This window comes from Colias philodice, chromosome 15 (genome assembly GCF_061535455.1).
Source record: "Colias philodice isolate Cphi_HAF_F1 chromosome 15, ilColPhil1 Martin Lab GWU primary, whole genome shotgun sequence".
NCBI classification, from domain to species: domain Eukaryota; kingdom Metazoa; phylum Arthropoda; class Insecta; order Lepidoptera; family Pieridae; genus Colias; species Colias philodice.
Window position 1 is genome coordinate 1,194,085 of NC_143100.1, and position 27,819 is coordinate 1,221,903.

Sequence of the window (27,819 nt, forward strand, 5' to 3'; positions counted from 1 at the left end):
AGTGGGTTTTCTGGACCTCTGGAAAGTGTAGATTTCTTTTAGAAACGACTGTATTCAGAGAGATGATACATGCGTGAAGTAGGGGATTATCACTACTATATGTTACTGTTGTTAATGCAGTTGTATTGAGCATGAATATTTATAAAAAGTTACTAAATTATGTAATAACATTCTGAACGATAACGAAGTTCTCTATGAATTTGTGTTATTTCCTTGCAAAGAAAACAAACTTAGTAATAATATACTTATTAGATACTTAGTAAAAGATAAACAAATTAACAATAACCATACCTTCGTGAATTGATAAACAAACCCCAATAACTGGGTGCGTCTAATTTTAGTGAATAGCCATGCTGTGAGTTCGCGCGGAAGGAACGTCGGAATTCGTGCAAGCGCCATAACTTCTCATTAAACTGTTATTAAATTCTAAAAACGCATTTAAATGCAAAGGGGAATAATGCGGTTACATTTAACTGTAAACGATGCGTTTTGGTGTTAAGGAATTCAATGTTTAATCTTAGGGATTAAAAATATCGTTAATATTTTGATGTTTGCCTTTAAATTGATTAAATTCCGTTCTTCTCCGTAGACACTGCTTTCCGAATCGGTGGTAAATGTTAAAAATATGTAATGACGATTCAAAAGTGCTTTTAGGAGAAGTCTAATTGAATAAATAAATGTTTCAGTTTGAGTTTGAATACTATGGTATGTATATAAAGGGCTTCTTTACGCTTAGCTTCGTCATTTTACGAAAACCTAAAGCTTTCCTTAGTGGTCTGAATGTAGAAATTCTTCGAGTGTCCCAAGGGTGCACTAACGAGGGATTTTTTTTAAATTCTCGAAACAAGTTAACAGGGGTGAAAGTTTCCTTGGCAATTTTGTTATTTCCAAAAATGTTTTGGAGATATAGTGAAATATATATGCACTTGCAAACTTTTCTCATCAGTTTTAGAAGTATACTATTTTCGTCTCTACAATGTATTTCTGCTGGTTTATTTATAAGTAATTATTACTTTCATAAATCGTAAAATACCTAGTGCCTAAGTAATCTTAACTAACGTTCGACTTCAACTAAGGCGTTCTATAACAGAACGTTTTTCATAAAAACTGAATTACTTTGCACACTATTTGCTTAAATTTTTGTATCGCTGATACTAGAATATAAACACCATCACAATAAACTCAAACTCAAACTCAAACATTTATTTATTCAATTAGACTTCTTATAGAAGCACTTTTGAAACGTCATTAGGTACATATTTTAAAATTTACCACCGATTCGGAAAGCAGTATCTACGGAGAAGAACCGGCAAGAAACTCCATAGTTGCTCTTTTAAATCATGTCAGTTTTACAATTTTACAATTTTTATATTATAATAACATGCCAAAGAACTGTCCTGTGGTTTTTTCGCGACAACCCTCCATGGGTTTTTATCGTCCATATATTCCTGAATACTGTAGTACGCTCTCTGAACTAGTACTAGTATAATACTAGTATAGTACTAATATTCACCCTTATTCATAAAATATATGTAATGAAAAATATATTTTTCATTAATTTGAATTCCCGCGCAATCTGACCGAAACATCAAAACAGTTTATAATTCTATGTTTGAGTCTAATCTGTGGTAAAGAAAACTTGAAGGTAATCTATGGATCTCACAAAAAGCGCTCGTCATTGTGGATAAAATTACTATTGATCCTTTATTGTGATTTAATTAAGAAACGACACAATTATAAACATTAAATGTTGTTTCTTTATTTACAGGTACGATCTTGTGTTAATACTAAATGTGAAATTGAACTAATGAATACTAAATGTGAACTATGTAAACTAATTACAATAAAAACTTTATTTACAGAGAAACTCAATTGTGTTTTGTGTCGCCCAAAACTTGGGAAAATACCTTATAAAACAACATTTATTGTAAGAAGATGGAAAAATTAAAATTTATGTTCCAAGTAAAACCAACAACAGATGGAAAGTCAAACTTTATTGCCATAACCTCAATTGCCACGCAAGATGACAGAGTCTACTTAATCCCTGAAGAATATCAAACAATATCGTTTCATAAACATATCTTAGCCTCGAAAAGCTTCACCACTGTGAAAAATACATTAAAAAAACGATATCAAACCAGAAATGTTTGGATAAAAACTACAGAGGATATTTTGAAAACATATGTTGATGAGGACGGCAACATGATTTTCCAGGACCAATTTCTAGAGGAAAGTACCCAAGAACAATTATCTTTTGAGAGTAAAAAGTATTCTGAAGATCCTGTAATAAAAATTTTAGAAAAATTAGTTGAAGATCAACAAAACAAAGAAAAACAAAGCGTAAAAAAGTTAGCCGAGAGATTTGTTATTGAAAAGTTTGACGGAAGAAACTCAAGTGCATATGAGTGGATGAATGTATTTGAAAAAGAATGTACAAGGTTTGATATAATAAAAGATGAAGAAAAAATTGAAATCTTCCGACTATTTTTAGAAAAATCATGCATTGATTGGTATTCTTCCATGATGATAAAGTTAAGTATACACTCCGAATGGTCAAAATGGAAATCAAGTTTCTTGCAAACCTATGCCAATAAAGGTTGGACATCTAGCAAGTATGCTTTATCGTTCAAGTATCAATCAGGATCTTTACTAGACTATGCAGTGAAAAAGGAAAAACTTTTACTCGAGATAAGGAAAACAATGGATTCAGGTACCCTAATAGACCTTATTGCGGCTGGTTTGCCAGAACATGTACTTAACAGGATTGATAGGGAAACATTGAAAGATACAATAGATCTTTTCAATGAACTGAGAAAGTTTGAACATTTGGAAAACAAAAAGAATTATTCTAACTATAGAAAATATGGAAACTTAAAAGGCAACTATAAAAACGAAGATAAAACCCCATGTAAAATTTGTGAAATGTTAAAAAAGGGAATTCGCTATCACCCCGAATCTGCCTGTTGGTTTAAAACAAGAGAAGATGATAAAACAAAAGAGAAAAACATAAAACATATAAATAACTCAGTGATAGAAGCAGAATTACATGAAACGGAACAAAAAAACTAATAGTGACACCGTTAATAAATGTCAAACTGTTAATAAATGATACATTAGCAATTGATGGAATATATGATTCGGGTTCAAATGTTTCTCTAATTAATTCAAAATTATTAAAACTAAAAGGCAAAGGAAACAGTTTGAACAAAGCAAATTTAGTAACAATTAATGGTGTCAAAAAGGCAAGTGGTTTGACAAACTTAAAAATTAAAATATTTAAAATAGAAGAAAATGTCAAAGTATACATTATAGATGAACAAAACTTCAAATATGATTTTTTGATTGGATTAGACATGATAAAGAAGTTCAAGTTAATACAAAATGAGGACTTAAAAATTACCCAAAAACTAAACTTGAATGAAGAACAAGTAGAAGATATTGATACAAATATACAAATAAATACTAAGAGAAAAAAACAAAAGAAAGTGGAAGAAGCTTCTAATGAAATAATAGAAAACAAAAATATAAAGAAAGAATATAGGATTAATTTTAATGAAAATGTAAAAGAAGAGGATTTTGAAATAAATACTAACAATTTAAATGAATATCAGAAAGCGGAAATAAATAAATTGATTAATAAATATAACACAGTTTTTGCAAAGAATAAATATGATGTTGGAACTGTTAACGGCTATGAAGCCAGAATAGATTTGTTAGTAGACACATATTGCAATAAAAGGCCCTACAGATGCACTGTCGAAGACAAAAGAGAAATAGAAGAGCAAATAGGTAAATTATTGGATAATACACTTATAGAAGAATCCTACAGCCCATTTGCTGCACCTGTCACATTGGCATTTAAAAAAGAAGAAAATAAAAAATCAAGGCTATGTATAGACTTCAGAGATTTAAACAAGATTGTAGTACCAGAAGCCCAACCATTTCCGCTAATAGAAGATTTAATAACTAAGACAAGAAATTGCAATTTTTATTCAACACTTGACATAAACTCTGCATTCTGGTCTATCCCTTTGAGAATAGAAGACAGGAAGAAGACAGGATTTGTAACACAAGAAGGACACTTCCAGTGGACTTGTCTCCCGTTTGGTCTAAAAACTGCACCAGCAATTTTCCAAAGGATATTAAGTAACATACTAAGAAAATACAGACTCACAGATTTTGCTGTAAATTACATAGATGACATTTTGATATTTTCAAAATCTTTTGACGAACATATCCATCACCTAACACAGCTGTTTGAAGCCATAAAAACAGAAGGATTCAGATTAAAATTTAAAAAGTGTACATTTGCATCAAACTCTGTAAAATACCTAGGTCATATAATTCAAAATAATTCTATTAAACCAGTGAAAGATAATCTGATTTCGATAAGGAATTTCCCTACTCCTAAAACTCAGAAAAATGTAAGACAGTTTCTAGGAAAAATCAATTTTTATAATGAATATATACCAGGAAGTGCGATAATATTAGATCCGTTGCATAATTTACTTAGGAAAAATCAACCATTTATTTGGTCTGATGAATGTCAGAAAGCATTTGAGAAAATAAAAAGTCTCCTATGCTCTCAACCAGTGCTAGAAATTTTTGATAAAGATTTACCGATTAATATTTACACAGATGCTTCTATTCAGGGTGTTGGAGCTATTTTGAAACAGACGCAGTTAGATGGAAAAGAAAAACCAGTAGCTTATTTTTCTAAGAAACTTAATGGAGCCCAAAAGAAAAAAAAAGCGATATATTTAGAGTGCTTGGCTATCAAAGAAGCAGTGCGATACTGGCAGTACTGGCTGATAGGAAAATCATTTACAGTTTATTCAGACCATAAACCACTAGAACATATGAATTTGAAAGCGAGAACAGATGAAGAATTAGGCGACTTGACATACTACCTATCACAGTATGATTTTAATATAAAATATGCTCCAGGAAAAGATAATTTGGAAGCGGACTGCCTCAGTAGGAATCCTGTGTTGGAAGCAAATGAAAACCAAGATGAACAGTTAAAAATAGTTAACACAATAACACTAGAAGACATCTTAAAAGATCAAATAAAAAATAAATATATACAGTGCAGAAAAGATAAGTTACAAATAAGGAACAATGTTTACTACAAGAAAGTAAACAAAAAAGAGAAAATAATTATATCGGAGAAATTCAGCTTAGAATTTATGAAAAATGTCCATACAGATCTTGGTCACATAGGAATTAAACAGATGCAAAGAATGATTAGCTCAGTGTATACAGCAGAAAACATGTCAAAAAATATAAAAAGTATCTGTGAAAATTGTATAGTATGTTTAAAAAATAAATCAAGAGGACAAAATAAATATGGATTGATGTCCCACTTGGGTCCTGCTACAAAACCTTTTCAGATATGCTCTATTGATACCATTGGGGGTTTTGGAGGTTCTAGATCAACAAAGAGATACTTACACCTGCTATCAGACCACTTTACTAGGTATGCATATATTTTAACATCAAGCACTCAAAATGCAAATGATTTCATCAAACTGATAAGCAACTGTGCAGAAACAGATGAGATTGAATTGATACTCTCAGACCAGTACCCAGGTATCAATTCAAAGGAGTTCAAAAATTTTTTGGATGAAAAGAATATTTCATTAATTTTTACTGCAGTGAACTCTCCTTTCTCAAATGGCATAAATGAAAGACTAAACCAAACGCTAGTCAATAGAATCAGGTGCCGGATAAATGAACGTGAAACAAAAATAGCTTGGTCAACTATAGCCCACAACTGTGTAAAAAATTACAACGAAACAGAACACACTGTTACAGGGTATGCTCCAAAATACCTACTCTATGGCACAGATGTGACAATTTTACCAAATGAGCTGAAGCAAAAGAAGACAGAATACAATTTGTTCCAGGCCAGGGAAAAAGCTCTTGAAAATACAATCAGATCACATGATTACAACAAGACAATTTATGATAAAAATCGCAGACATATAGACTTCAAAATTGGTGATACCGTTTTTGTGGAGAATGGAAACAGACTTAATAGGAAGAAGCTTGATGTATTAAAACTTGGGCCCTACAAAATTTTAGAAAAAATATCAAAGTCAATTTACAGGATAAACACGGATCACAGGAAGTCAGAATCAAATTTTTTCCACATCTCGAAACTAACGCCAGCCCCTGACTGCACTTGAAGAGTGTTGAGCTCATTATTTTTCTCTTTGGGAGGGAGATGTAATGAAAAATATATTTTTCATTAATTTGAATTCCCGCGCAATCTGACCGAAACATCAAAACAGTTTATAATTCTATGTTTGAGTCTAATCTGTGGTAAAGAAAACTTGAAGGTAATCTATGGATCTCACAAAAAGCGCTCGTCATTGTGGATAAAATTACTATTGATCCTTTATTGTGATTTAATTAAGAAACGACACAATTATAAACATTAAATGTTGTTTCTTTATTTACAGGTACGATCTTGTGTTAATACTAAATGTGAAATTGAACTAATGAATACTAAATGTGAACTATGTAAACTAATTACAATAAAAACTTTATTTACAGAGAAACTCAATTGTGTTTTGTGTCGCCCAAAACTTGGGAAAATACCTTATATATATATAAAATAAGCTATTAATCATAAATATAAAGACGCTATTATTGCAGGAAATTGGTAAAGTTGTTTGTAAATGAGGCCTATTGAGAGACACGATGTCGGCATAAGATACTGCGTAATGAGTTTCAAAGGGTATTCAAGCGAGATTATATCTTGCGAATATAATAATGTATAACAAAGACTTTTATTAAAAGTCTACAAAAAGATATCCTAATATTATATGTATGGGTAATTTATAAGAAAGCCTTTTTGTTAAAATTCTAAAAAGAAAGCCTTTGAAAATTACATGGAGATTATTTTTTGTCACATACTATAAGTGATATACCTATCGAATGTTACATAATGCATTTGATGAATTTTAACATAAAAACTTATCGATACAAGGTTAGATATTTTATATAGAAAGATGCGTTGATATTTGTATATAACTTTGTGAAGCTCGCCTGATACTTGAGCAGCAAGCTAAGTAAATTCTTTGAGGTATTATGTGTATATGTACATGACCTGTAGTCATTCATAAATAAAATATTTATTTCATGAAATTCAGGACAAACAACAAAAAGCGATCAACAAGTTTTATAGCCGCGAAACCGAATTACCTAGCTACCGGAATTTCCAAGAAAATGGGAAAAAATTTAGTAAATACCAGGAACATTAAACCGGCAATATCAATATAAATTCTCACTCAGAACGGTTAAAACGAAAAAAGGATTCCAAACGACCACCTGAATCACTTTCCTAAGTAAGGGTGATGTCGTTTATAGCGCTAAGGCCAATTACACACGAGCGTTTAAGTCGCACACTAGATTGTAATAATAACATTACAAAATAGAAACAAGTTTTTTTATGTTTATCATTTGTCTTATATTCATGCTACAATGTTTGCTTAATATGACTCATGGCATATCGAAGAATATAATAAACTTAGAAAATAAGGCATTTTTCTTGAAGATATTCAAAGCCCACGTTACTTATCTATAGATAATTTACCTACTTATCTATACGTGGTATTTAATTTCATTTGATTTATAATTAAGAAATTGTTAATTTTTTTATTATTTACTATGAATAGATATTTATCACATACTTAGCTGCGCTCCGCAGTTTCACCCGCGTGGCTTCGCTCCTGTTGGTCTTAGTGTGATGATATAGCCTATAGCACAGAATATATTATAATAGTACTACGTACGCTTATCGAGGAAGGCTATACCTTCCTCGATAAATGGGCTATCTAACACCGAAAGAACTTTCAAATCGGACCAGTAGTTCCTGAGATTAGCGCGTTCAAACAAACAAACTTTTCAGCTTTATAATATTAGTATTGATTCCTCAATAAACACATAGGCCTATTATAAAGCTTCTCACAAGCAACAATAGAGCGCGTTTCTCCCGCGCGTCCCGGGAACACCTATAAATCTGTTATCTATGTAACGATCGGACATTATCCCGGGACGAAGTGAATTTGCATTATTTTTTATCGTTCACTGACACTTGATGTTCGGGAACCTTCGGCACAATGGCGCGAGTTCCTATTTTATACTTAAAGAGATAAAAATTACTCAGTCATTATCGCGATTTATGGATTTTTGCGAAATATCGTCACGTTTTATTATAAGTGTTTCTGTAAAGCCTGTGTTGGCAGTATTCAAGCTTATAGCTAAAGTTTTTGAGTGGTGTAAATATTTTGTTTTTCTTTTTTGCAGGATTTTTCGTAAGGTTAATGTTATGGCAGTATTATAATTTATAAATATAAAATAAGATCTATTACAGGGATTTTTGAAGTCAGTAAAGGCAGAAGATACTTTATGTTAAAAACTTTGTATAAAAAAGGTGCAATGAAAATATCGAAATATTATATTGTATCGATATTATTCTATTCGCAACTAGACTACAAAAAAGAAACAATTACGGTACATACAATTCACTGTAGAATTTTATTTTAAAACAAAAAGTATAAATTATTGTATAAAATTATGCACAGTAGTTTTTATTAGTCGCTCAAATAAAACAAAACTTTTGTTCAGCTAACGCGGCGCTAATTGAAAAAAAATCCCCGCGAATACGATTTTAAATACGTTTTTCAATAAAAACTAAAAGTTGTATCGAAATGAGTCCAGTTTAGTTTATCTTACGACTCCGCTCATAACTTCGTTAAGAACTTTTCTATAATATTATTATTTTCCGCTCTTCGCCGCAAATAAAGTGATTTCAGTTTGATTTTTATAAATGAAAAAGGATTTTTATAATAAATATCTATGATTAAATGTTTAATTATATTTTGTTCATGATAAATATGTACATATGTATGTATAAAGAGTAGCTACTCACTGTTTTTTTTTGATTATTCACTAGTAATATTAATACTGATGTCAAACCAAACAACAAAAAAGACCTTATAACAGACAAACAATAAAAGAACAAATAATACAATAAATGATCAGTAATTTTACAAAAAAGATCCAAAATCCCATTAGCAAGTGGCACTATATGCGATTACTCTTGAAATTCGTTTAATTAAAACAATCGACGTTCAAGTGAGCTTTAATTGTTAAACGAACGGTGCCCGATTCGATTCCCATTGTTATGGTGTGTTATTTTATTCGTTTGCGAGATATTAATGAGTTTTATTCTGCCTTAATGTATCTCGTATTTATGTTCACAAAAATTATGATGTTAAGTAGCATAATTGTTGAAGATTTTTGAAGTGAAATTTCTGTAGGCGTGATGGCAATACCGACGATTTTAGGATCTTTGAAACTTGCCAAAGCAGTTTCGCTTTTGACTCGGCACACACGCTCTTTTTTAAGTAGTGAATAGTACAGTATTTGAAGTGCTTAAAATATATATAGACAGAAATCACATTTTCAGTTTGTATGTATACCTATTTCTCACGTTACACAAAACACAAGGATACATCACTAACTTATATATGTCGCAAAAAATGTAGAACGGGCACCAATAATGCGAGTGGGCTACAAAATGACTGCAATTGGAAGCAAGAGTAAAAAATATTTCACAAAAATCACAGCTCCATACGCCCGACTTTTTGTTTGAACGGCAAATATATTTGTTGAAAACATTTGCTTGTGAAAAAATCCAACTGATTTTTTATTTTTCTTTCAATTGTATCGTTTTGGAGTTGCGCTTATTTATTTGTTTTGTTATATTGTGCGTAATGGAGACTTAATCGTCTCTTTTCTGGAGATAAGTAAGAACAAAAACATTAATTTAATACTTTATACTTTATAGTCACACAAAATTAGTTTTGTGGTGGATTTTTTATTTGCTTTCTCCCAGAGAAACTGAAAACTGAAACTTTGAAAGAACATTTCTATTTATAAGTTACTATGAAAGCGATAAAGTTGTAATATTACGGTATTCACAAAGTCGAACGCAAAATTTGTTTCTTTAACTAACGAGAAGAAACTATAGTAGAGCTACTCTTTATAACCATTAATATCATCTTCTATATTTAGTATAAATATAACTACAGTCAACGTCCAGCGTATCACAGCTAAATACTCTTTACTAAAAATAAACTGACAAAATCTAAAAAATTCCAACAAAAATTTTATCCTACAAACTTCACAGCATATGTTTCCTTATTCCGTAAAATTATGTAACCAGATATAGTGCCCGAACTTAACGTTACGCCGAGAATAATAAACGGAGTTCAAACTAAGCGTACACAAAATACTTTGTACTAACAATAAGTGCACTATTCCGAGTAATTTAAAGGAAATTTTTGTCTCACTCTAACGTATGAACGCGACAAGGATAGCATGTAGTGAGATTTAACTTTTATTAATGTGAGTGATGTTATTGTTATAATCAGCGTTGTTTAACATTCGTGGATATTTTTTAGTTTATATTTTAGTTGTATCATTTACTTCGATGTTTATTTGCCAGAATAGAAATTCATCGTTTGATATTTTATAGTATTGTAATTGTTCTAATTACGATTAAATTTGTCGCTGCTTGGGCTCACATGTCCTAGATAAAACGTAAATCTGCCAATCCAAATCTACCTGCGTAGCAAGTTTGCCAAACTGCTTCAATATTATATGCGTGAAAGATCAAGAATGTCTTCAACTCGAATTGCTATTAATAAGGCGGTAACAGGTTAAAATATTGATTACGTATCATATCTGAGACAATATACATTCTAATAACGCCTCAACGGCTCCTTATCAAGAATTTGGAGAGATTTTCACAGATCAAAGGTTAATAAACTATATTTTCCTTTGTTCGCACCGGTTTGGTTTCCCGCGGAATCTTGGCGCCCTAATGAGGCGCTTTGCCCTGCTACCAGCATAATTGTGGAATGGGAATTACGCTTTATTTGAGTTCCTATTGAAATTTGATAAAGCATAGACGGTTTTAGGTTTCATATTGTCGATGTTATGTTTTTATTTTGTAATAATTAGAGTAGCTTTTTTGTTGTCTGTTTGGGTAGTATTGATACATTTACAATGTATTTTAAACCGACTTTGGTTAAAGTTTTAAATTTTAGATAATCATTTTCTATTTTTGTTATTTCATTGTCGTGATACAGTTAAATAGGGAAATAATGTAAATACAACGAACATTCTGGATTAAAATCGGATTACCAATGGCTTTGCTACATCTCCTCCACAAAAGGCAAAAACCCGGGGGATTAACAACGAAATGACATTATCGAATATCTTATTCATCTCTCAAAAAAGCAACAATCAAATCTCTCCGCTCTGAGGATAACGCCGTTTGCTAATTAAAAGCCAGAGCTCTCATAGCCATACTTTCAGTTCTCATTTTATTTACAAAAACTTGGTATTATAAAGAAAATTTCAATTATCCTCGCGAAATATAGGAATGAGAATAAATTCATTAAGTTCTTTCGCTCATAATAAGAAGGTACGAATTTACATTTAGACACGAATTATGATAATATCAATGAATTATGATTAGGTTCTGTAAACCCTTGTCAAGTAATAAACGAGGCACCTAATATCGTGGAATTTGGTAGAGAAACGTTCGATGTTTCTGTATTCAATGTTATATAGGAATTGAATGAAAAAGTTGGTCTAACTGTAGAGATTTAGGGAGACAGTTTTGACCGATCGAGCCGAATTCGACGCGAAATGCCGAATGGACAAAACTAGGTCAATTACGTTGCTCGAATTGCTAACGGGAGGATAATATTTTTATTCAAATGACATATCGAATAAATTGTTGCAATCCAAACAAACTTATAGGTTTTGGCCAGATTGATGTTGATTTTATGCTTTTTTTCAAAAAACAAAAGTGAATTTATAGGTATATTTTTAGAAATAATAGCTAATGTGTCCGCTAGTAAAACCCATATATTTAGTTTATAAGCAGCACTATCGATGTACATCGTTATCTGATTCTAACAGTACATAGTTGGGTTATACTATAGGATATGATACTATTGGAAGGAACCCTTTCTCTCACCATACAACATAAATATGAAGCATCAATATTCAGTATGAATGTTGAATACATTCACACATTACAAGAACTCTCAACACCATTCACACTGCATTTTAACTCACGAATAGGCGTTAATAAGATCGATGACGAGCAATAAATATAATTGGTTCGTACAAATGACAGCGCAGTCGTAGCTATTAAAATGTTTTCGCAATACGAATTCGCTATTTAAGCACCAATTAAGGGCTCGCTAGCGTCAGATAGCACTGAATTCGCAACTCAATCGCAATTATTTTCCACTCACAAGAAAACTTGAAACGAACGTTAATTGTGGTCTCCGAGACTGGGGGACGTTTGTTACTGACGACACGACGTCGTTGCGGTAATCGGAAAACAATATGCTGGAATGTGGGTGGCAAAGCTGCAAGCAGTGTTGCCTTTTCTAGAAGTACAAGGTCTTAGTTATATGTAAACGCACCTGGTAATCGATCGTATATTGATTTTTTTAGAAAGTACAAATAAAATATATGATTGACTGAACTATAATTTAGGTAGTAGTAGTAAATTTCATTCATTATTCACATAAATACTGTAAATTACAAAATTATTATTACTATCACCTTGAAACTCATATTTTATATAAGTATGGTCAGAAAATCCTTTGGAAACCTGAAAAAGAAATTACTAAATCGAATTCATATTTTTTTAAGAAATGTCTTTGAATTATCGTATCGATATCGTATGCTATAAAAACGTCAATACAGCACGCAAGAGGTATGACGTCATTAGCAATCTTCTGAGCGCCTGTGCTACCGACAAATTGGAGCAATTACAATGTGCCGTTGTTTCTACCCCAATACCCCACTGCCCCTGGCCCTGCTCCTGCCCCTGGCCCTTTGAACTCAGTGATTTTGTTAATTTGAGTGACAATTTATTAAGAGATGCTTTTGATAACTGATGACGTCATCCAGTTCGTGGCGGGACGTTGTAAGCAATTTTTTGAAGGATGTTCAATTAGTTTTTGATTTTGTAGTTTAATGTTGGCTGAAAAATGTTATTAAAATGTATGTTACTATTCGTAAAACAATTTTACTAGTTAAGGGGTGTTTACACACTGTTGCCGCAACAAAATCGTGCGGAACGGAGCGTTGCGACTGCGTCATCGCGGCGTCACGTCGCGGCGCCGTGCGATTGGCCGCGGATTGACCCCACTGTCCTCTACGACTTGGACTCGCCACGCAACCGCTGAGCAGGACACTCCCTCACTAAAATTAATTCTACCAAACGCACTCTGTAATTTTTATTATTAAACTATATACGCACAAGTTTATTGTCTTCTTCTTTCGTCGTCAACATTATCTGGACCTTCGACACCGGATCACATCCTGGATTTTGGAGACGCAATCGGCAAGGAAGTCGCAAAATTACAGTGCAGTTTGGTAAGACGGCCAGCTAATTTATCCAACCCTGTAAAGCTTCATCTGAGTGATACTGTGCTTTGTATATTCCAGAGCTTTCGGTGTTGCTTGCCTCCTCACGTGCTTTTACGCTACCGAAGAATCTGCTTCACGTGGCACGTAAGTACTTGTAGCTTTTTACTTCAGTCATTATGTCTCTTTCTGAGCAAAAGGAGCTTAAGGATTTGAGGAAAAAAAGGGGGTTAATCAAATGCAGGTTAACGAATTTTAAGAAATATGTTTCGTCTTTTGAAAACGTGGATCTTGATACACATCAAAGGGCAGAACTAAAATTACGTATACCAGGTGCACAAAGTTTAATGAACGATTTCAACCAAGTACAAAGTAAAATCGAAGATCTTGTCCCGGAGTCAGAAACGGATAAACTCATAGAATCACGCGTAGAGTTTGAGAGGGAATATTATGTTGTCCTGGCGATGCTGGACTGCATGGTAAACCCAGATAATTCCGAGGATAGATCTGTTAATAAATCCATTGACTGTTCCTTAGCGCACGACCATACGACCTGTAACAATTTTAATAACGATTCAGTAAAATTACCGACTATTTCTGTACCTAGCTTTGACGGTTCACATGAACACTGGGTAGAATTTCGCGACACGTTTTCATCCTTAATTCACAATTCGAAAACAATACCACCGGTTCAAAAATTCCATTATTTAAAGGCGAGTTTAAAAGGCGATGCCAAAATCGTTATAGAAAACGTTGAATTTTCATCCGAAAATTATCTGGTTGCATGGGAGCTTTTATTACACCGTTTTAATAACACGCGATTGATAGTGCAAAGTCACATTAAGGCAATATTTTCACTTCAAAACGTCTCAAGAGAATCGGCTATTCAATTACACAATTTAATTGATACAGTTTTAAAAAATTTACGTATTCTTAAAATCTTAGGAGAACCCACGGAATACTGGGACACTTTGATTATTTATATCGTAGTTTCAAAGTTAGATCCTACCACTGAACGCGAGTGGGAACAATTTAAAAACACATTTTATAAATTACATAAGGACAAAATTATTAAACTAAACGATTTATTAGAATTTATTAAAGAAAAAGCCGATTTATTAACTACACTATCCGTAAATCACAATAAACCTAGTATGTCAAATAACTCAAATAAATTTTCTACTTACCAAAATAAAAATTCATCGTCCAAAATTCATTGCAACATAGTTTCGGATAACAAACAATCTAAATCGCAATCCAATAAGTCGCGCAGCCATTACAAGTCATGTTTGCTATGTAACGAAAAGCATCAGCTGTATTCATGCCAGAAGTTTCTCGACTTATCCCCGCAACATAGGTTTAGTTTCATAAAGGATAAAGACTTATGCATTAATTGTATGCGTCCAGGTCATTTAGTTGGTACTTGTCTTTTTGGTCCGTGTAGAAAGTGTGAACAAAAGCACAATAGTTTACTTTGTGATGCAATTAAATTATCACCAATTAAACAAAATACAGTGACGTTAACTACGTACGAGCACCCCTCGCTTACTAATACGCATCCCGTTTCAGTGGTTTCAGTAGATAACGCACACATGCAACTTCAATGTATTAATCACGCACAAACCGTTATGCATACAAAGGATGACAATTCTTCGCAACAGATTGTCATATTGTCTACGGCGATAGTTGAAGTATATAATGAATCGGGTGAGTATTATTGCGCACGCGCAGTTCTAGATAGCGGAAGCGAGCGATCCTTTATAACGCAATCGTTTGCAAATAAATTAAATATACGAATATTACAGTCCACTCAACATATTCACGGTGTAGGTAATTCTATTACGCAATGTTCGCAATCTTGTAACATTGAAATTAAATCGCGCGACGGGAGCTTCACTGCCCGTTTTCAATGTTTGATTTTGCCCCAAATTACATCAAAATTGCCTACAACCACGGTTAATTTAAATCAATTTAATATTCCTCACAATTTATTGTTAGCTGATCCCAATTTTTACGAAAGTCAACCTATTGATTTACTGATCGGTGCTGATTTATTTTGGGAATTAATAACCGAAGGAAAAATGCGCCTGAAAAGTGGTCCTTTCCTTCAAAACACCAAATTAGGTTGGATAGTGTCAGGTGCAATTAAATCTTTTCCGTATACTAGTAATAAAAAATTATCACATATTAATTGTAATTATTCGACGTTATCCACGGAAGATGATTCACTCGATAAGTTAGTTAGGAATTTCTGGGAATTAGAAGAATTATCCGCGCCTAGCAATAAATTACAGCAATTATCGAGCGAAGATAATATTGCTTGTGAGGAACATTTTATTCGCACAACACGTCGACTTTCCGATGGTCGTTTCTGTGTTTCAATTCCGTTGAAACAATCACCTGAGTTATTAGGTAATACACGCGCACAAGCTGAACGTCGTTTTTACGCATTAGAGAAACGTCTTCAGCAAAATACTAATTATAAAAAGATGTATTCTGATTTTATACAGGAGTATATTAATTTAGGTCATATGAGTCTCGTCAATACGTATGGGAATCCGCACTATTTCCTACCGCATCATGGTGTGTTTAGGAAGCACGCCACCACAACTAAATTACGCGTAGTTTTTGATGCGAGTATGAAGTCTAGTTCCGGCGTATCATTAAACGACATACAAATGATTGGACCTGCTATTCAAGGTGACTTGATTTCTATTTTATTACGTTTTCGCGAGAATAGGTATGTTGCATGCGCTGACATTGAGAAATTTTACAGGCAATTGAATATTGCTGAAGATCAGCGTGACCTGCAGCTGATCTTGTGGCGGGATGATCCCTCAGAGCCGCTGAGGGTGTACCGACTCAACACCGTGACGTACGGAACGGCATCCGCACCGTATCTAAGTTGTAGGTGTTTAAAGGAATTAGCCAAACACTCGAATATTCCGTATGTAGCCGATACTATTAATAATTGTTTTTACGTTGACGATCTCATAGTTTCATCGAATTCTATATCCGAATTAGAAAATATTTGTAAAGAAACTAGTAGTCTTTTAGATTCAGCATGTATTAAATTACGAAAATGGATTTTTAGTCATAATTTAAATTTAATTACGCCTAGCGTTAATGAATCGCAAACACACGATCTATGTTTACTGAATAAAACTTGTAACAATAAAACTTTAGGTATCGGATGGAATAGTCTCGATGATTATATTTATCATTTCACGCAAATTATACAAAAGAGTGAAGTAGTGACAAAACGTATTATTTTATCGTGTGCTTCACAAATATACGATCCGCTAGGATTATTGAGTCCGTTTATTACTATCGCAAAGCATTTATTACAAAGATGTTGGTTGTTAAAATTGACGTGGGATGAATCGGTTCCTAACGAAATTTCGCTAATATGGGATAAGTTTATAAATGGATTATCTTTTCTTAGTAGTTTACGAATACCGCGTCACGTTATGTGCATTGATCCAGTGCGAACCGAACTACATATATTTACCGATGCTTCACAGGTCGCGTACGGAGCTTGCGCATACGCTCGTACGATCAATGCAACAGCTGATGTCACAGTGCGCTTGATATGTTCGAAGGGTAAGATCGCGCCGACTAAACCTACAACTATACCTAGATTAGAGTTGTGTGGTGCGCTGTTAGGTGCACGATTATATTATAAGCTTATTGGATCACTACGTTCAAATTTTGATAAAATTGTATTTTGGACAGATTCAACTATCGTTTTAGGTTGGTTAGGTATGCCTATTAATTTATTAAAACCTTATGTCCAAAATAGGACGGCAGAGATTCACGAGCTGACCAAGGAACATCCATGGCGTCACGTCGCAGGCAAGGATAATCCAGCCGATTTAGTCTCACGCGGGCAAAGTCTAGAAGCGCTTAGCTCCTCATCTTTATGGTGGGAGGGTCCGTTATTTTTACATAATGTACATTTTGAATTGTCCGATTTAAAACATTCCAAATTAATTAATACAGATTTACCGGAAATTAAATCTACAAATATTTGTTGTCACATAAGTAATAATTTAAACGATAATTTAATTATTTTTTCTCGATTTTCACAATATAATAGACTTAAACGCGCAGCTGCTTATGTATTACGTTTTATTAATAACGCGCGAAATAAAACTAATAAGTGGACAGGTTTATTATCAGTCGAGGAATTAAATCGTGCTGAATTAACGTTAGCAAAGTTGAGTCAACAGGAATCGTTCCCCGATATTTACGATGCGCTTAAAAATAATAAAAATATAACGAATATATCAGGCTACAATCAAATTTCTAAATTAAATGTATTCTTTGACGCAAATAATAATTTAATTCGTGTAGGTGGGCGTATTCAAAATTCGCCAAATTTTAGTTTTAATAAAAAATTTCCTATTTTAATCGCAGCTAATCATCATTTTTCACTTTTGCTTTTTCGGTTCGAGCATGAACGTTTACTCCACGCCGGGCCACAGCTTCTACTGTTTACGATCAGAGAGATGTGGTGGCCGGTCGGCGGCAGAAACCTCGCTAGGAAGGTGGTACATTCGTGCATGCGCTGCGCACGACTGCAACCGACTACGGTCGCGCCTATTATGGGGAATCTACCGCAGGAGCGTCTGGACCCAGGTTACCCGTTTATACGTTGTGGTGTCGACTACGCTGGCCCAGTGTTCACGTTGAATCGTAAAGGCAGAGGTGCTAAGTTACAAAAATCGTACATATGCTTATTTATATGTTTTGTTACACGCGCGGTTCACTTGGAACTTGTTAGCGATCTATCGTCGGAATCATATCTATTAGCTTTGAAACGTTTTATATCGCGGCGAGGTAAACCCGTGACTATCTTTTCTGACAATGGGAAGAATTTTGTCGGTCTCATGAATGAGTTCAAAAAATTTTTAGCTACCTGTTCTGATGAAATTAAAGCATATGCAACTTCGCAAAATATTAATTTTAAAATGATACCCTTTTACGCTAGTCATTTCGGGGGATTGTGGGAAGCTGGAGTAAAAAGCTGCAAGCACCATCTCAAACGTGTAGTAGGTAACGCACATCTAACGTTCGAGGAGTTTAGCACAGTATTGACCCAGGTTGAAGCTGTCCTGAACTCCCGTCCTTTGACCCATCTTTCCACAGATCCCAATGATTTCCTTCCACTTAGCCCTGCACATTTCCTGGTTGGTCGTCCGCTGACTGCACCTGTAACGGCTGAGCTGCTATACGACGTGCCTGAGCTTCGTCTCCCGAGGTTCCAGAGGGTGGAACAAATACGCCAGCACTTTTGGAATCGTTGGTCCAAAGAGTATGTCTCCGAGATGCAAACGCGAACCAGATGGCACCAGCACAAGGGGGAGCTCAAGGAGAACACGCTCGTTCTCATTAAGGACGACCGATTGCCGCCGTTGAAGTGGAGCTTGGGGCGCATCCACGCGACATATCCGGGGAAGGATGGAGTAGCACGAGTGGCCGACATTCGTACTGCAGACGGCATCGTGCGTCGGGCGTTCACTAAAATTTGTCCGCTTCCTTCACCAGATAGCTGATTCTTCGCTTCGTGGTCGACAGTTCGTTGGAACCAGCACGTTCCAAGGCCGGGAGCATGTTGCCGCAACAAAATCGTGCGGAACGGAGCGTTGCGACTGCGTCATCGCGGCGTCACGTCGCGGCGCCGTGCGATTGGCCGCGGATTGACCCCACTGTCCTCTACGACTTGGACTCGCCACGCAACCGCTGAGCAGGACACTCCCTCACTAAAATTAATTCTACCAAACGCACTCTGTAATTTTTATTATTAAACTATATACGCACAAGTTTATTTTCATCTTCTTTCGCCACCTAAAATCTAGAACCAATCGTCAACACACACTCAAGAAGAATAATAAATTCATAATAATTCATTTGTCTGATCTGAAATGATACACACCTATTTATCAAATGTGTTTGTTTTCGTATACTCATGATTGGCTGAAACCTACAGCGCCAATTGCACTTATGAAATGAATATACATATTTCCTGTATCTGTTCGTTACATAAACAGTTTTCCGCATCATTTATCCAATAGAATTATGTTCGCAAATGAAAATAATGGCCCGTAATTTTCTGTTAAGCAAAACTTCATAATAAATTTCATTAATTACATTTAAATGCAACATAAATTGTTTTATCTTAACTACCGACAATTTATAACGATGAATTAATAAAAAAAACTTCGAAACCGTGAAATGTAGGTCCACGCACAGATGGCGCCACGTGAATTATTAAGTAAATTTAAAAAAGGAATTTCAGCGTTCGTGTGAAATGGCGCGAACGAAATTTACTATTGGGATTGCCTCGCTTTAAATCGATCCGTGTTACGTGTATTTATTATTATGGTTTAAATTATTCTACTATTGTTACCTTTTATGCACTGCATTTGAATTTCACTGTTAGATAACTTTAGTGCAGCTGTGAAATGTTGATACTTTACTATTGTATTGTTTCATCTTGAAAGAAATTTAATTAAAGATACTTTTACAAAACAAAGAAAAAATCTACACTTATTATACTTGAAGAAATAAATAAAATTACTTTGCCTCTAAATAGCAATTCTGAGAAATACCTTATTTTATGATACATTTTTTATTTCACATGTTTTTATTACATTCATATTATGTAAGTAAATATTCGGCGACAGACTTCGTCTAATTTTGGTATTTTTTCTATCACTTAGATGTCTAGAGGTCATTCGGAAATTTATAAAGAGACTTTCTTTATAGAAACATATGTGCCCACGACATTGTCCAAGGTACACGGTTAATATGCTTTCGTAATGAAAGAGAAACTTCTTAGGATGACATTTTCTTCTGCCACTGAAATCCTGACCAAAATAGAATAGTTTTTGAAATTACCTAACAAAAATTAGCACCGCTTTGCTAACTACAGTACAATACAGCGATAGGTAGCTACTCAAATTTTGTCAACACGATGAACATAATTTGAAGCTACAAATCTACCCTAAAATTTTACAACTTTGTTGCAAGCTAGAAAATACATCTTAATAGAACAGAATCCTTAAAAAGAAACAAACGCAGAGTCACGCCTCGGGCTCTTCAAAACCGAGATGTCAGTGCTTACGTCACGGGGTCAACGGCCGCACCGGGCACATTCGTAATGACACTTGTTAATTAAGTGGCCTGACCTAATTACAAGGTTTAGTGCCATTAAGTTATGTCATTCTTCTAGATGTATGGAAACGTCTTGTGAATCTCATGATGTTTGCAATAGTTTATAGTTTAAAAGAAGCTACATTTTATGACTTTCCTGTCCTTTAAAATTACTTAAACGTAGTAATCATAAATTATAATTCTCGTGGTATTTCTCTAACAAAAATATCGTCAATATTAAAGCTAAAATAAATTCAATCCTTATGATTCAATTACAGCTTTACAAATTATTTTCAATTGATTACTAGGAAACTTTATTCATTATAGCAATGAAATAAAGTATTATTTAATCATTTATCAATCATTTTATTTTCAATGTATTAAGCATCAATAAGTTATTTTTATAATAGTTCAATTCGTAGCCAGTTTGAATAAATATCGGAACATTTAAACCATATTTAGTTCCAACCCAGTGTTATACAAATAAAGATAAAGCTGGTGTTTCAAAAATAAATCCTCGTAACTAACAGAATTTATCTTTTCATGAGCAGTTGGATAACACTCTGCAACTTTTGCTGTTACGTAAACTGCACTTGAATAGAAAAAGATATACTACGAGTGCGCTACGCGACTACGCGATTCGTAGCTAAGTGCTACGACGAAATGAATGTAGACGGAAAACTTCAGAGATTGAGAAATATTTCTTCTTTTTATTTAAATAAATTCTTACGGGTTTATATTTATTTACATAAGACATTTAAATGTCAGGAAGTTTTAAACACATTTATTTTCAGTTAGCTCCAACTTTTCTATAATACAGCAAAATTAAATAGCGTACAATCACGTTATAAATATAAAAATATGAATTATTTCAAACCGCTATTAGCTTGTTCAGCCATGTTTTATTGAAGTACGAACTATAATCCGGGCGTGCAAGCAATTTTCCATCCGAATTATTCCTTAAAATCTCTCGTAATTATCTTCATTACTCGTACTTGAAATCTCGCTGCAATTAATAAAAAGCCGATCTCAAAACAGGACGCATAAAGCATTCACAGAGTTCGTTCATAATGTAAAGACGGAAAGTAGGTCTTGAATGAAGCCTCGGAAATAGTGCCTTCAATATAAATATGAGGCTATAGGTTAAGCTCTCAGCCCGAGATTTTGTTCTTTTGTCTCGTTTTCTGAGGAACAAGGATTTGGAATCGTATGCTTTATGTTTTGTGAGATATCTTCAATAACTAATATATGGTACTTAGCATATGTAGCTTGTTTTGTAATTTGTGAAGGAAATGTATATAATTGGAATTTGTTCGGTTGCTTTTAAAACGATAATACAAATTCAAGCAAATGATAATCACATCTCTTAAACTTTGTTGTTTCCAATATTAAAATCTTTGTCTAATATATAATTTATTTATTAAATAACTAAAAAGTGAATTCTACACAAACCAAACGTATTTTCACATCATATTCAATTGAATGAACGGAGAATTTACCAAAATTGTCAAAACACGTCGTACATATGAAATTCCAAGCAAGTCAGTCCTCTGCCAAGATTCTGGTTAATTCTGGTTAGAGAACCAATACAGTCTCCTAACCGTTCCAATGCCGTAATCAGCTGATCAGTACACTGACCACGTAGCTCCCTTGGACACTTGCCAGTTTGTAAAAACAATTGTGACGCCTACGTGAAGCCTACGCTGCTACGCCGCTACGGTGCTACGGCGCTACGCTTTAAATCTTTACGTTTCGTAAACAATGCCGCGTGAATACGTAAGCAGGCTGTTTATTTGATATCGAAAGCTAAAAAGGTTTATTACTGTTTGTTATTTCTTAAATTGGGTCCTTGTATTTTTGGGAATTGAGAATAAAATCAAGTCTTAGATTGAATTATGTACATATTTCAATAATTTGTCGACTCTATTTATTTTGTTGATTTAGCGATTTTCATTGAACACTGTACATTAGTAAATTTATTCAAGTTTACACATTTTTGGTAATTTTCTATCAATAAAAGTATATAACGTTACATAAGCACATGATCTTGCACAGACACATTTAATATGTTAATTCGTATTATTAAATTATTAAACACATACAGTACGTATTTATAAGCTGAAGTATACAGTACGCTTGCACTCATTCCAACCTCCCTGTACCACAAACGGGCGTTAGCGCTAATTTGTATTCGGTAGCGTTCTTAAATATAACCTCCAGTTAAATGCAATAAACCACGGGTTAATACTGGCCTGGTTGGCAAGCGCCGTGTAAAACTAAACCAATATACTTCTTAAAATTACTGCAGCCCGTTACGTAACGCGCTTGGCGATGGCCCAAACTGGGATTTTTAACTCGAATATCGAGTTCAGGTTTGAGGTGTAAATGATTATGCATTATTTGGTTATTGGTGGGTTATGTTTATAGATGTAATGCATAATGGCTTGGAAATACAAGTGCATTATGTGTAGTTGATTGGAGTGTTCAATGTAAAGTAATCATTCTAAATTGATGTTATTGAATTGATTAATGAACTTATAGTTGCGATCGTAATGTAGTTTAGTTATAATTATATACTTTGAGATTCTATTTATCAAGTTACATTGAAGATATAACTTTTTCTTCGTCAATATCTGATTGATAATAATTTCGATGCATTTACAAGACAAACTTATTAAAGTAAATATACTTTCTCATTAAATAATAACATTGAAATGGTTATAAGCTGTTTTAATATCAAATTCTTTTATTGGCAGTTTACCGTCTTAATTGCCAGTTTACCCAATATACAAACAAAAACTTGAACACTTTATAGCAGGATAAAACATAAGTGTTCTAGACTCCAATCGAAATGCTATAACATCTTTAAATAGAGTATTCGATTCGTTAATAGCAATAGACATCCCTCAACTATTTGCACACTCGACTCAATACTCAGCATTTTTACAATAGGACGCTCGAGATCTATCCTTTATAAATTTACCTACCGTCTAGAAACAAAGCTCCCTGATTCGATTTAGCGGAGAGCTATCGTCTTTGATGTGACGAATCAAAGGCAGCGATCCATTCGTAATACATTTACCCGGGCCATTTCTGTCCCCTTAACCCGCCTGCAGTCCAATAAGATTTTCATTACGCGTTGAAAAGTTTTTAATGAGTGAATATTTTAAACCCTCGCTGCTGGATTATGGTGATTGTTTTTTATGCCTTGTTTGTTTGCGAATATGCAGTTGTAGAATGTACGGACGTGGTGTTGGTGACCGCTGGTGTTTTTGATATAGAATTTCTTAGTCGTAAAACGTATAAACACTTAATATATTTGTAATACATCATTTCGTTTTGTTTCAATTTGTCAAAATATTAATATGAAACGGCAGATTTCTTTTGATCTTTACAAATCCCGTGTTGATGTATTGTGACTCATCACAAATATTCCAACGACAAATTCTTCGTAAAGCTTTATCGTCGCGATTATCATTTGTTTACAACAAAACATTATTAATAACATGTTGTCAATGGCGCATGTGCATGAATACGAACATAACACGTTTATTCCGCGGCTCCAAATTAATTTCGCGAACTCAAACTATTTCGAAATAAAATTTCCGCCGCCACCGCTTCTTTAATTACATTTCATTCAAGTTGAGTGGAAATATTTGCTGTATTTCTGGCCATGCTAGCGTAGCGTGTTTCGCTCACATAACACCGACTTCTTACCATTAACTACGAACTAAGCCTTGATTTACATATTAATTAAGATTCGGCCCCTAATTACAAAATCATCGGGTTGAAATTGGTGTTAATTTTTTATTTAAAGAAACATTCCGCTCATTATAAACTTAGTAGGACGCGAGTCGCATTGCCCGTTAAATTTATTGTAGACGGGAAATAAAAAATATGGTAATTTTAATTGTTGATAAGCATTCCGGCAAACACTTAAAACCAAGAAAGCACTTTTTAACCCGGCGTCATTGAGGTTGGGTCAAAATGACCCGGCTTGTTTATAATTTACAATATCTTTGTAATTACGTGCACGATTGTGCTGTTCTTTGTAGTAGCTGGAGCTAATAATGTACATTAAACGTTTTGGAAGTGAAATCCTTTCGACGTCGAGTGTACTGGGAGCTACACGCGTGTATTTTCGAAAAAGGTAAATATGACCCATCCTCACAATTGATGTAACAATTTCGCGCCTTGGCTAAGTTATCGATTTTTACTGTTGTGTATGATTTCTTGGTGTCTGCAAACATTTTTTTTGCTTGTTTCTGTGAATTTAATGTTTTTGTTTGTCTAACAGGTACTTATTATAAAATAGGTACTACAAACGGATAGAATAGAAAATATCACGTATCATGGCGGGTTTAGACTCTGTCTAACTCAGACTTACCTTATTATGATGATGAAGTAGAAGAAGAGGATCATGTTAGAGTGCGGAGTGTGTTTCAAGCGGAGAAAAGCGAAAACCCGAATTCAATACCTTTTACAATAAAGCTAAATATGGGGTTGACGTCCCTGATGAACTTTGCGCCTCATATGATGTGAGTCGTAACTCCAAAAGGTGGCCCCTGACAATTTTTATGCCATGTTCGACACATAGGAATTAATGCGCTTATAATACGTCGCATAAATAAAAACAAACCAAACGATAAGCGACGTAATTTTTTGAAAAACTTAGGTCTTGCTCTGGTCTTAGAACATTTGAAAATTCGCCAGAAATTGATCGATAGCAATGACAAATGGGTAAAAAAATCAGAGAATTTATTGGTGGATCATCAGAGGAGCCACCTGCAATTCCCGCAAAATATGTTAAGTGTGTCCGGAAATAAAAATAGTAAAACAAAACATTTTTGTCAAGCTTGCCCCAAATTTATTTGTCCTGAACGCATCTTGGCTTTCTGTACTGATTTCATTTACAATGAAGATTCTAATTATCTTTGTTAAAGTTTTTTTCTAATATATTAGACTTAAGTTTATAAAAATGCTATTCGTAACCGAAATTACTGGTTAATAGCGTAGTAATGACATGAAAACGTAAGAGGTCTATATTTTGTTCCTATTTTTATGAGTTTATGTCAAAGTTGATTAAAGTGAATAAAACGTTGGTTAATTATTTTTTTTATTTTATTTTATCAAAACCAGAATACCTATAACCTATAATAATAACACAGAATACTAATTTTCTTAAAAAGTTTCAAAATAACAACTATAAAATATATGGGTAATATTGACCCACCTCAACGTTCGCGTATCTGTTTTCTACCACAATGACGCCGGGTTAAACATATAACAATGGATAAACACGAAAACTTACTCATAAATAAAACCGTAAGTACAATAACTACACATCACACAGTAGGTACGACAATAATTTCAACCTAATCTTTAAAGCTTTAGCAATACCCCACATAAAACCTAACTATTGAGTTATTCCAACAACTATACATATTTTTTCATATATATAATTTGTTCCAAGTGTTGTAACACTCGATATCACAGCACAGGGCAGCAACACCAGGGTCGCAATGAAGGCATCAATCAAGTAGCGTGGAAAGCCACTTATCAGATGTATTTGCGGCCTGCTTATATGTAATTTCCGCCATTCGATCGACCGCCTTAGGATAGTAACTGACCGTTAAACATAGGCTTTTAAGGCCTAGTTTTAAAGTGGAAAAATAATATTTGATCGTAGGGTGACTGCCTATAAACTATAATCTACGTAGTAAATATAAATTTACTTGATGCTTATTACGTTTTTACTCTAAGGAAAGGTTTTTACGATATGAAAAGCATGTAGACAAATTATTTCTGATTTTGGAAAACTACGTATATATTGGCACAAAATAGATGAACGAATTTAAATCAGACTTTTTTGGTACATTTACTTTTTTATCTGTACATTACATTATTTCTTAAAGGAACTCAATCCGTCTTCAAAGGTTTTTAGTGTGCATTAGACGTAACACGACCCTCCGAAATTGCCTAACCTTGTTCGTGATGTATATAGGTCCATTCTGGCCTTTTAGTATCTAGTGTCTGATTTCTTGCCTCTTGTTATCTGTTATGTGATAGGGTTAGATTTCAAGTTTTTTCCTACTGAATATCGAATAATTCATATTTATATGTATACAAGTGCATTATGTATTCATAGTCTAATATTTTATTTTAAACATTTTAGTTTATTTCCAAAAACACTCATACTCATAAATCAACACTACGTACTGTAATACCCGTGACTCAATATTCCCTAACATACTTATTACAAATCTAAAATTAAATAATACTTCACAATACATCTAATTCTTTTACAAAACGAACCAACAGAATTATCACGTCCAGTCGTCCAGTTAAAAGAATTAACAGTGAGTCTTATTAACAAGCGATTTCTATTGAATCGAGTGTAAATTGAAAAACAGCTCGGTCAGATAATTAACTTAAGAGGTTTGACCTAATGCTGCCGCCACTCGCTTACAAGAATCTAGGGCTTTAGTGCACACTGCAAAATAGACTATATTTACTATTTATTTCATAGTGTTTGTAGGTTTTAATTGGACTGTTTAATTGAAAATCCTAGTTTGTTTTCTGTGAAGGAATTATTGGATTTTAATGTCATGGTGATGAGCAGAAATTTATATATATACAGAAATTGATAACTAAAATATTATATTCAAATACCTTTGGATATTAACGAATAAAACATACGTTAATATCCAAAAGTATCTGAATATAATATTTTAGTTATCCACGTAGCATTTTCCTATCAACAAAGTAGGCTGTGACCTATTCTCATATGCTATAATATCTATATATTATCTATATATAATAGATATTGATATAGACCTCTAATCAATTCAATCATTTTGCTCTTCATCGAATAATTACGTCGAATACGTTACAAGGCACTTTTTCGTATACTTTTGTAGTTCTAGTATTACATTCATTTTCTAGTTATATATTCCTTTTCTATTTATTTCTGTTTAAAATACTATACACTTACTATTAACAGATTTTTTTATCAGTGCATTGTGTACATTTAATTCCATACTATTAGAAATATGTTTTTTTTTTGTTCAAATATTGAGTTATCACTACTGCTGTAAAACATCAGTTTCTTTTCCGCACCTTTGCATGTAATAATGACAATTATTGCAACAGCATAAGTTCTATAATTGCGTGAATAATTTTAAT

The 27,819-nt window shown here is 33.6% G+C and overlaps 3 protein-coding genes across 5 annotated transcripts in view; all 3 read left to right on the forward strand.

Moving 5' to 3' along the window:
• The window catches only part of Ten-m (teneurin transmembrane protein Ten-m), a 210,721-nt gene that overhangs the window by 139,380 nt on the left and 43,522 nt on the right, over positions 1 to 27,819 (forward strand). The window lies entirely within an intron of this gene.
• LOC149482016 (uncharacterized) lies at positions 1,526 to 3,069 on the forward strand. The gene is made up of 2 exons (XM_089704419.1): positions 1,526 to 1,768; positions 1,863 to 3,069. The coding sequence occupies exon 2, from the start codon at positions 1,936 to 1,938 to the stop codon at positions 3,067 to 3,069; it is 1,134 nt and encodes a 377-aa protein (XP_089560545.1). The 5' UTR covers positions 1,526 to 1,768; positions 1,863 to 1,935.
• On the forward strand, positions 14,683 to 19,315 carry LOC149482017 (uncharacterized). Its single transcript, XM_089704278.1, has 3 exons — positions 14,683 to 16,176; positions 16,253 to 17,079; positions 17,279 to 19,315. Exons 2-3 carry the CDS (start codon positions 17,069 to 17,071, stop codon positions 19,032 to 19,034), a joined length of 1,767 nt encoding a protein of 588 aa, XP_089560404.1. The 5' UTR covers positions 14,683 to 16,176; positions 16,253 to 17,068; the 3' UTR covers positions 19,035 to 19,315.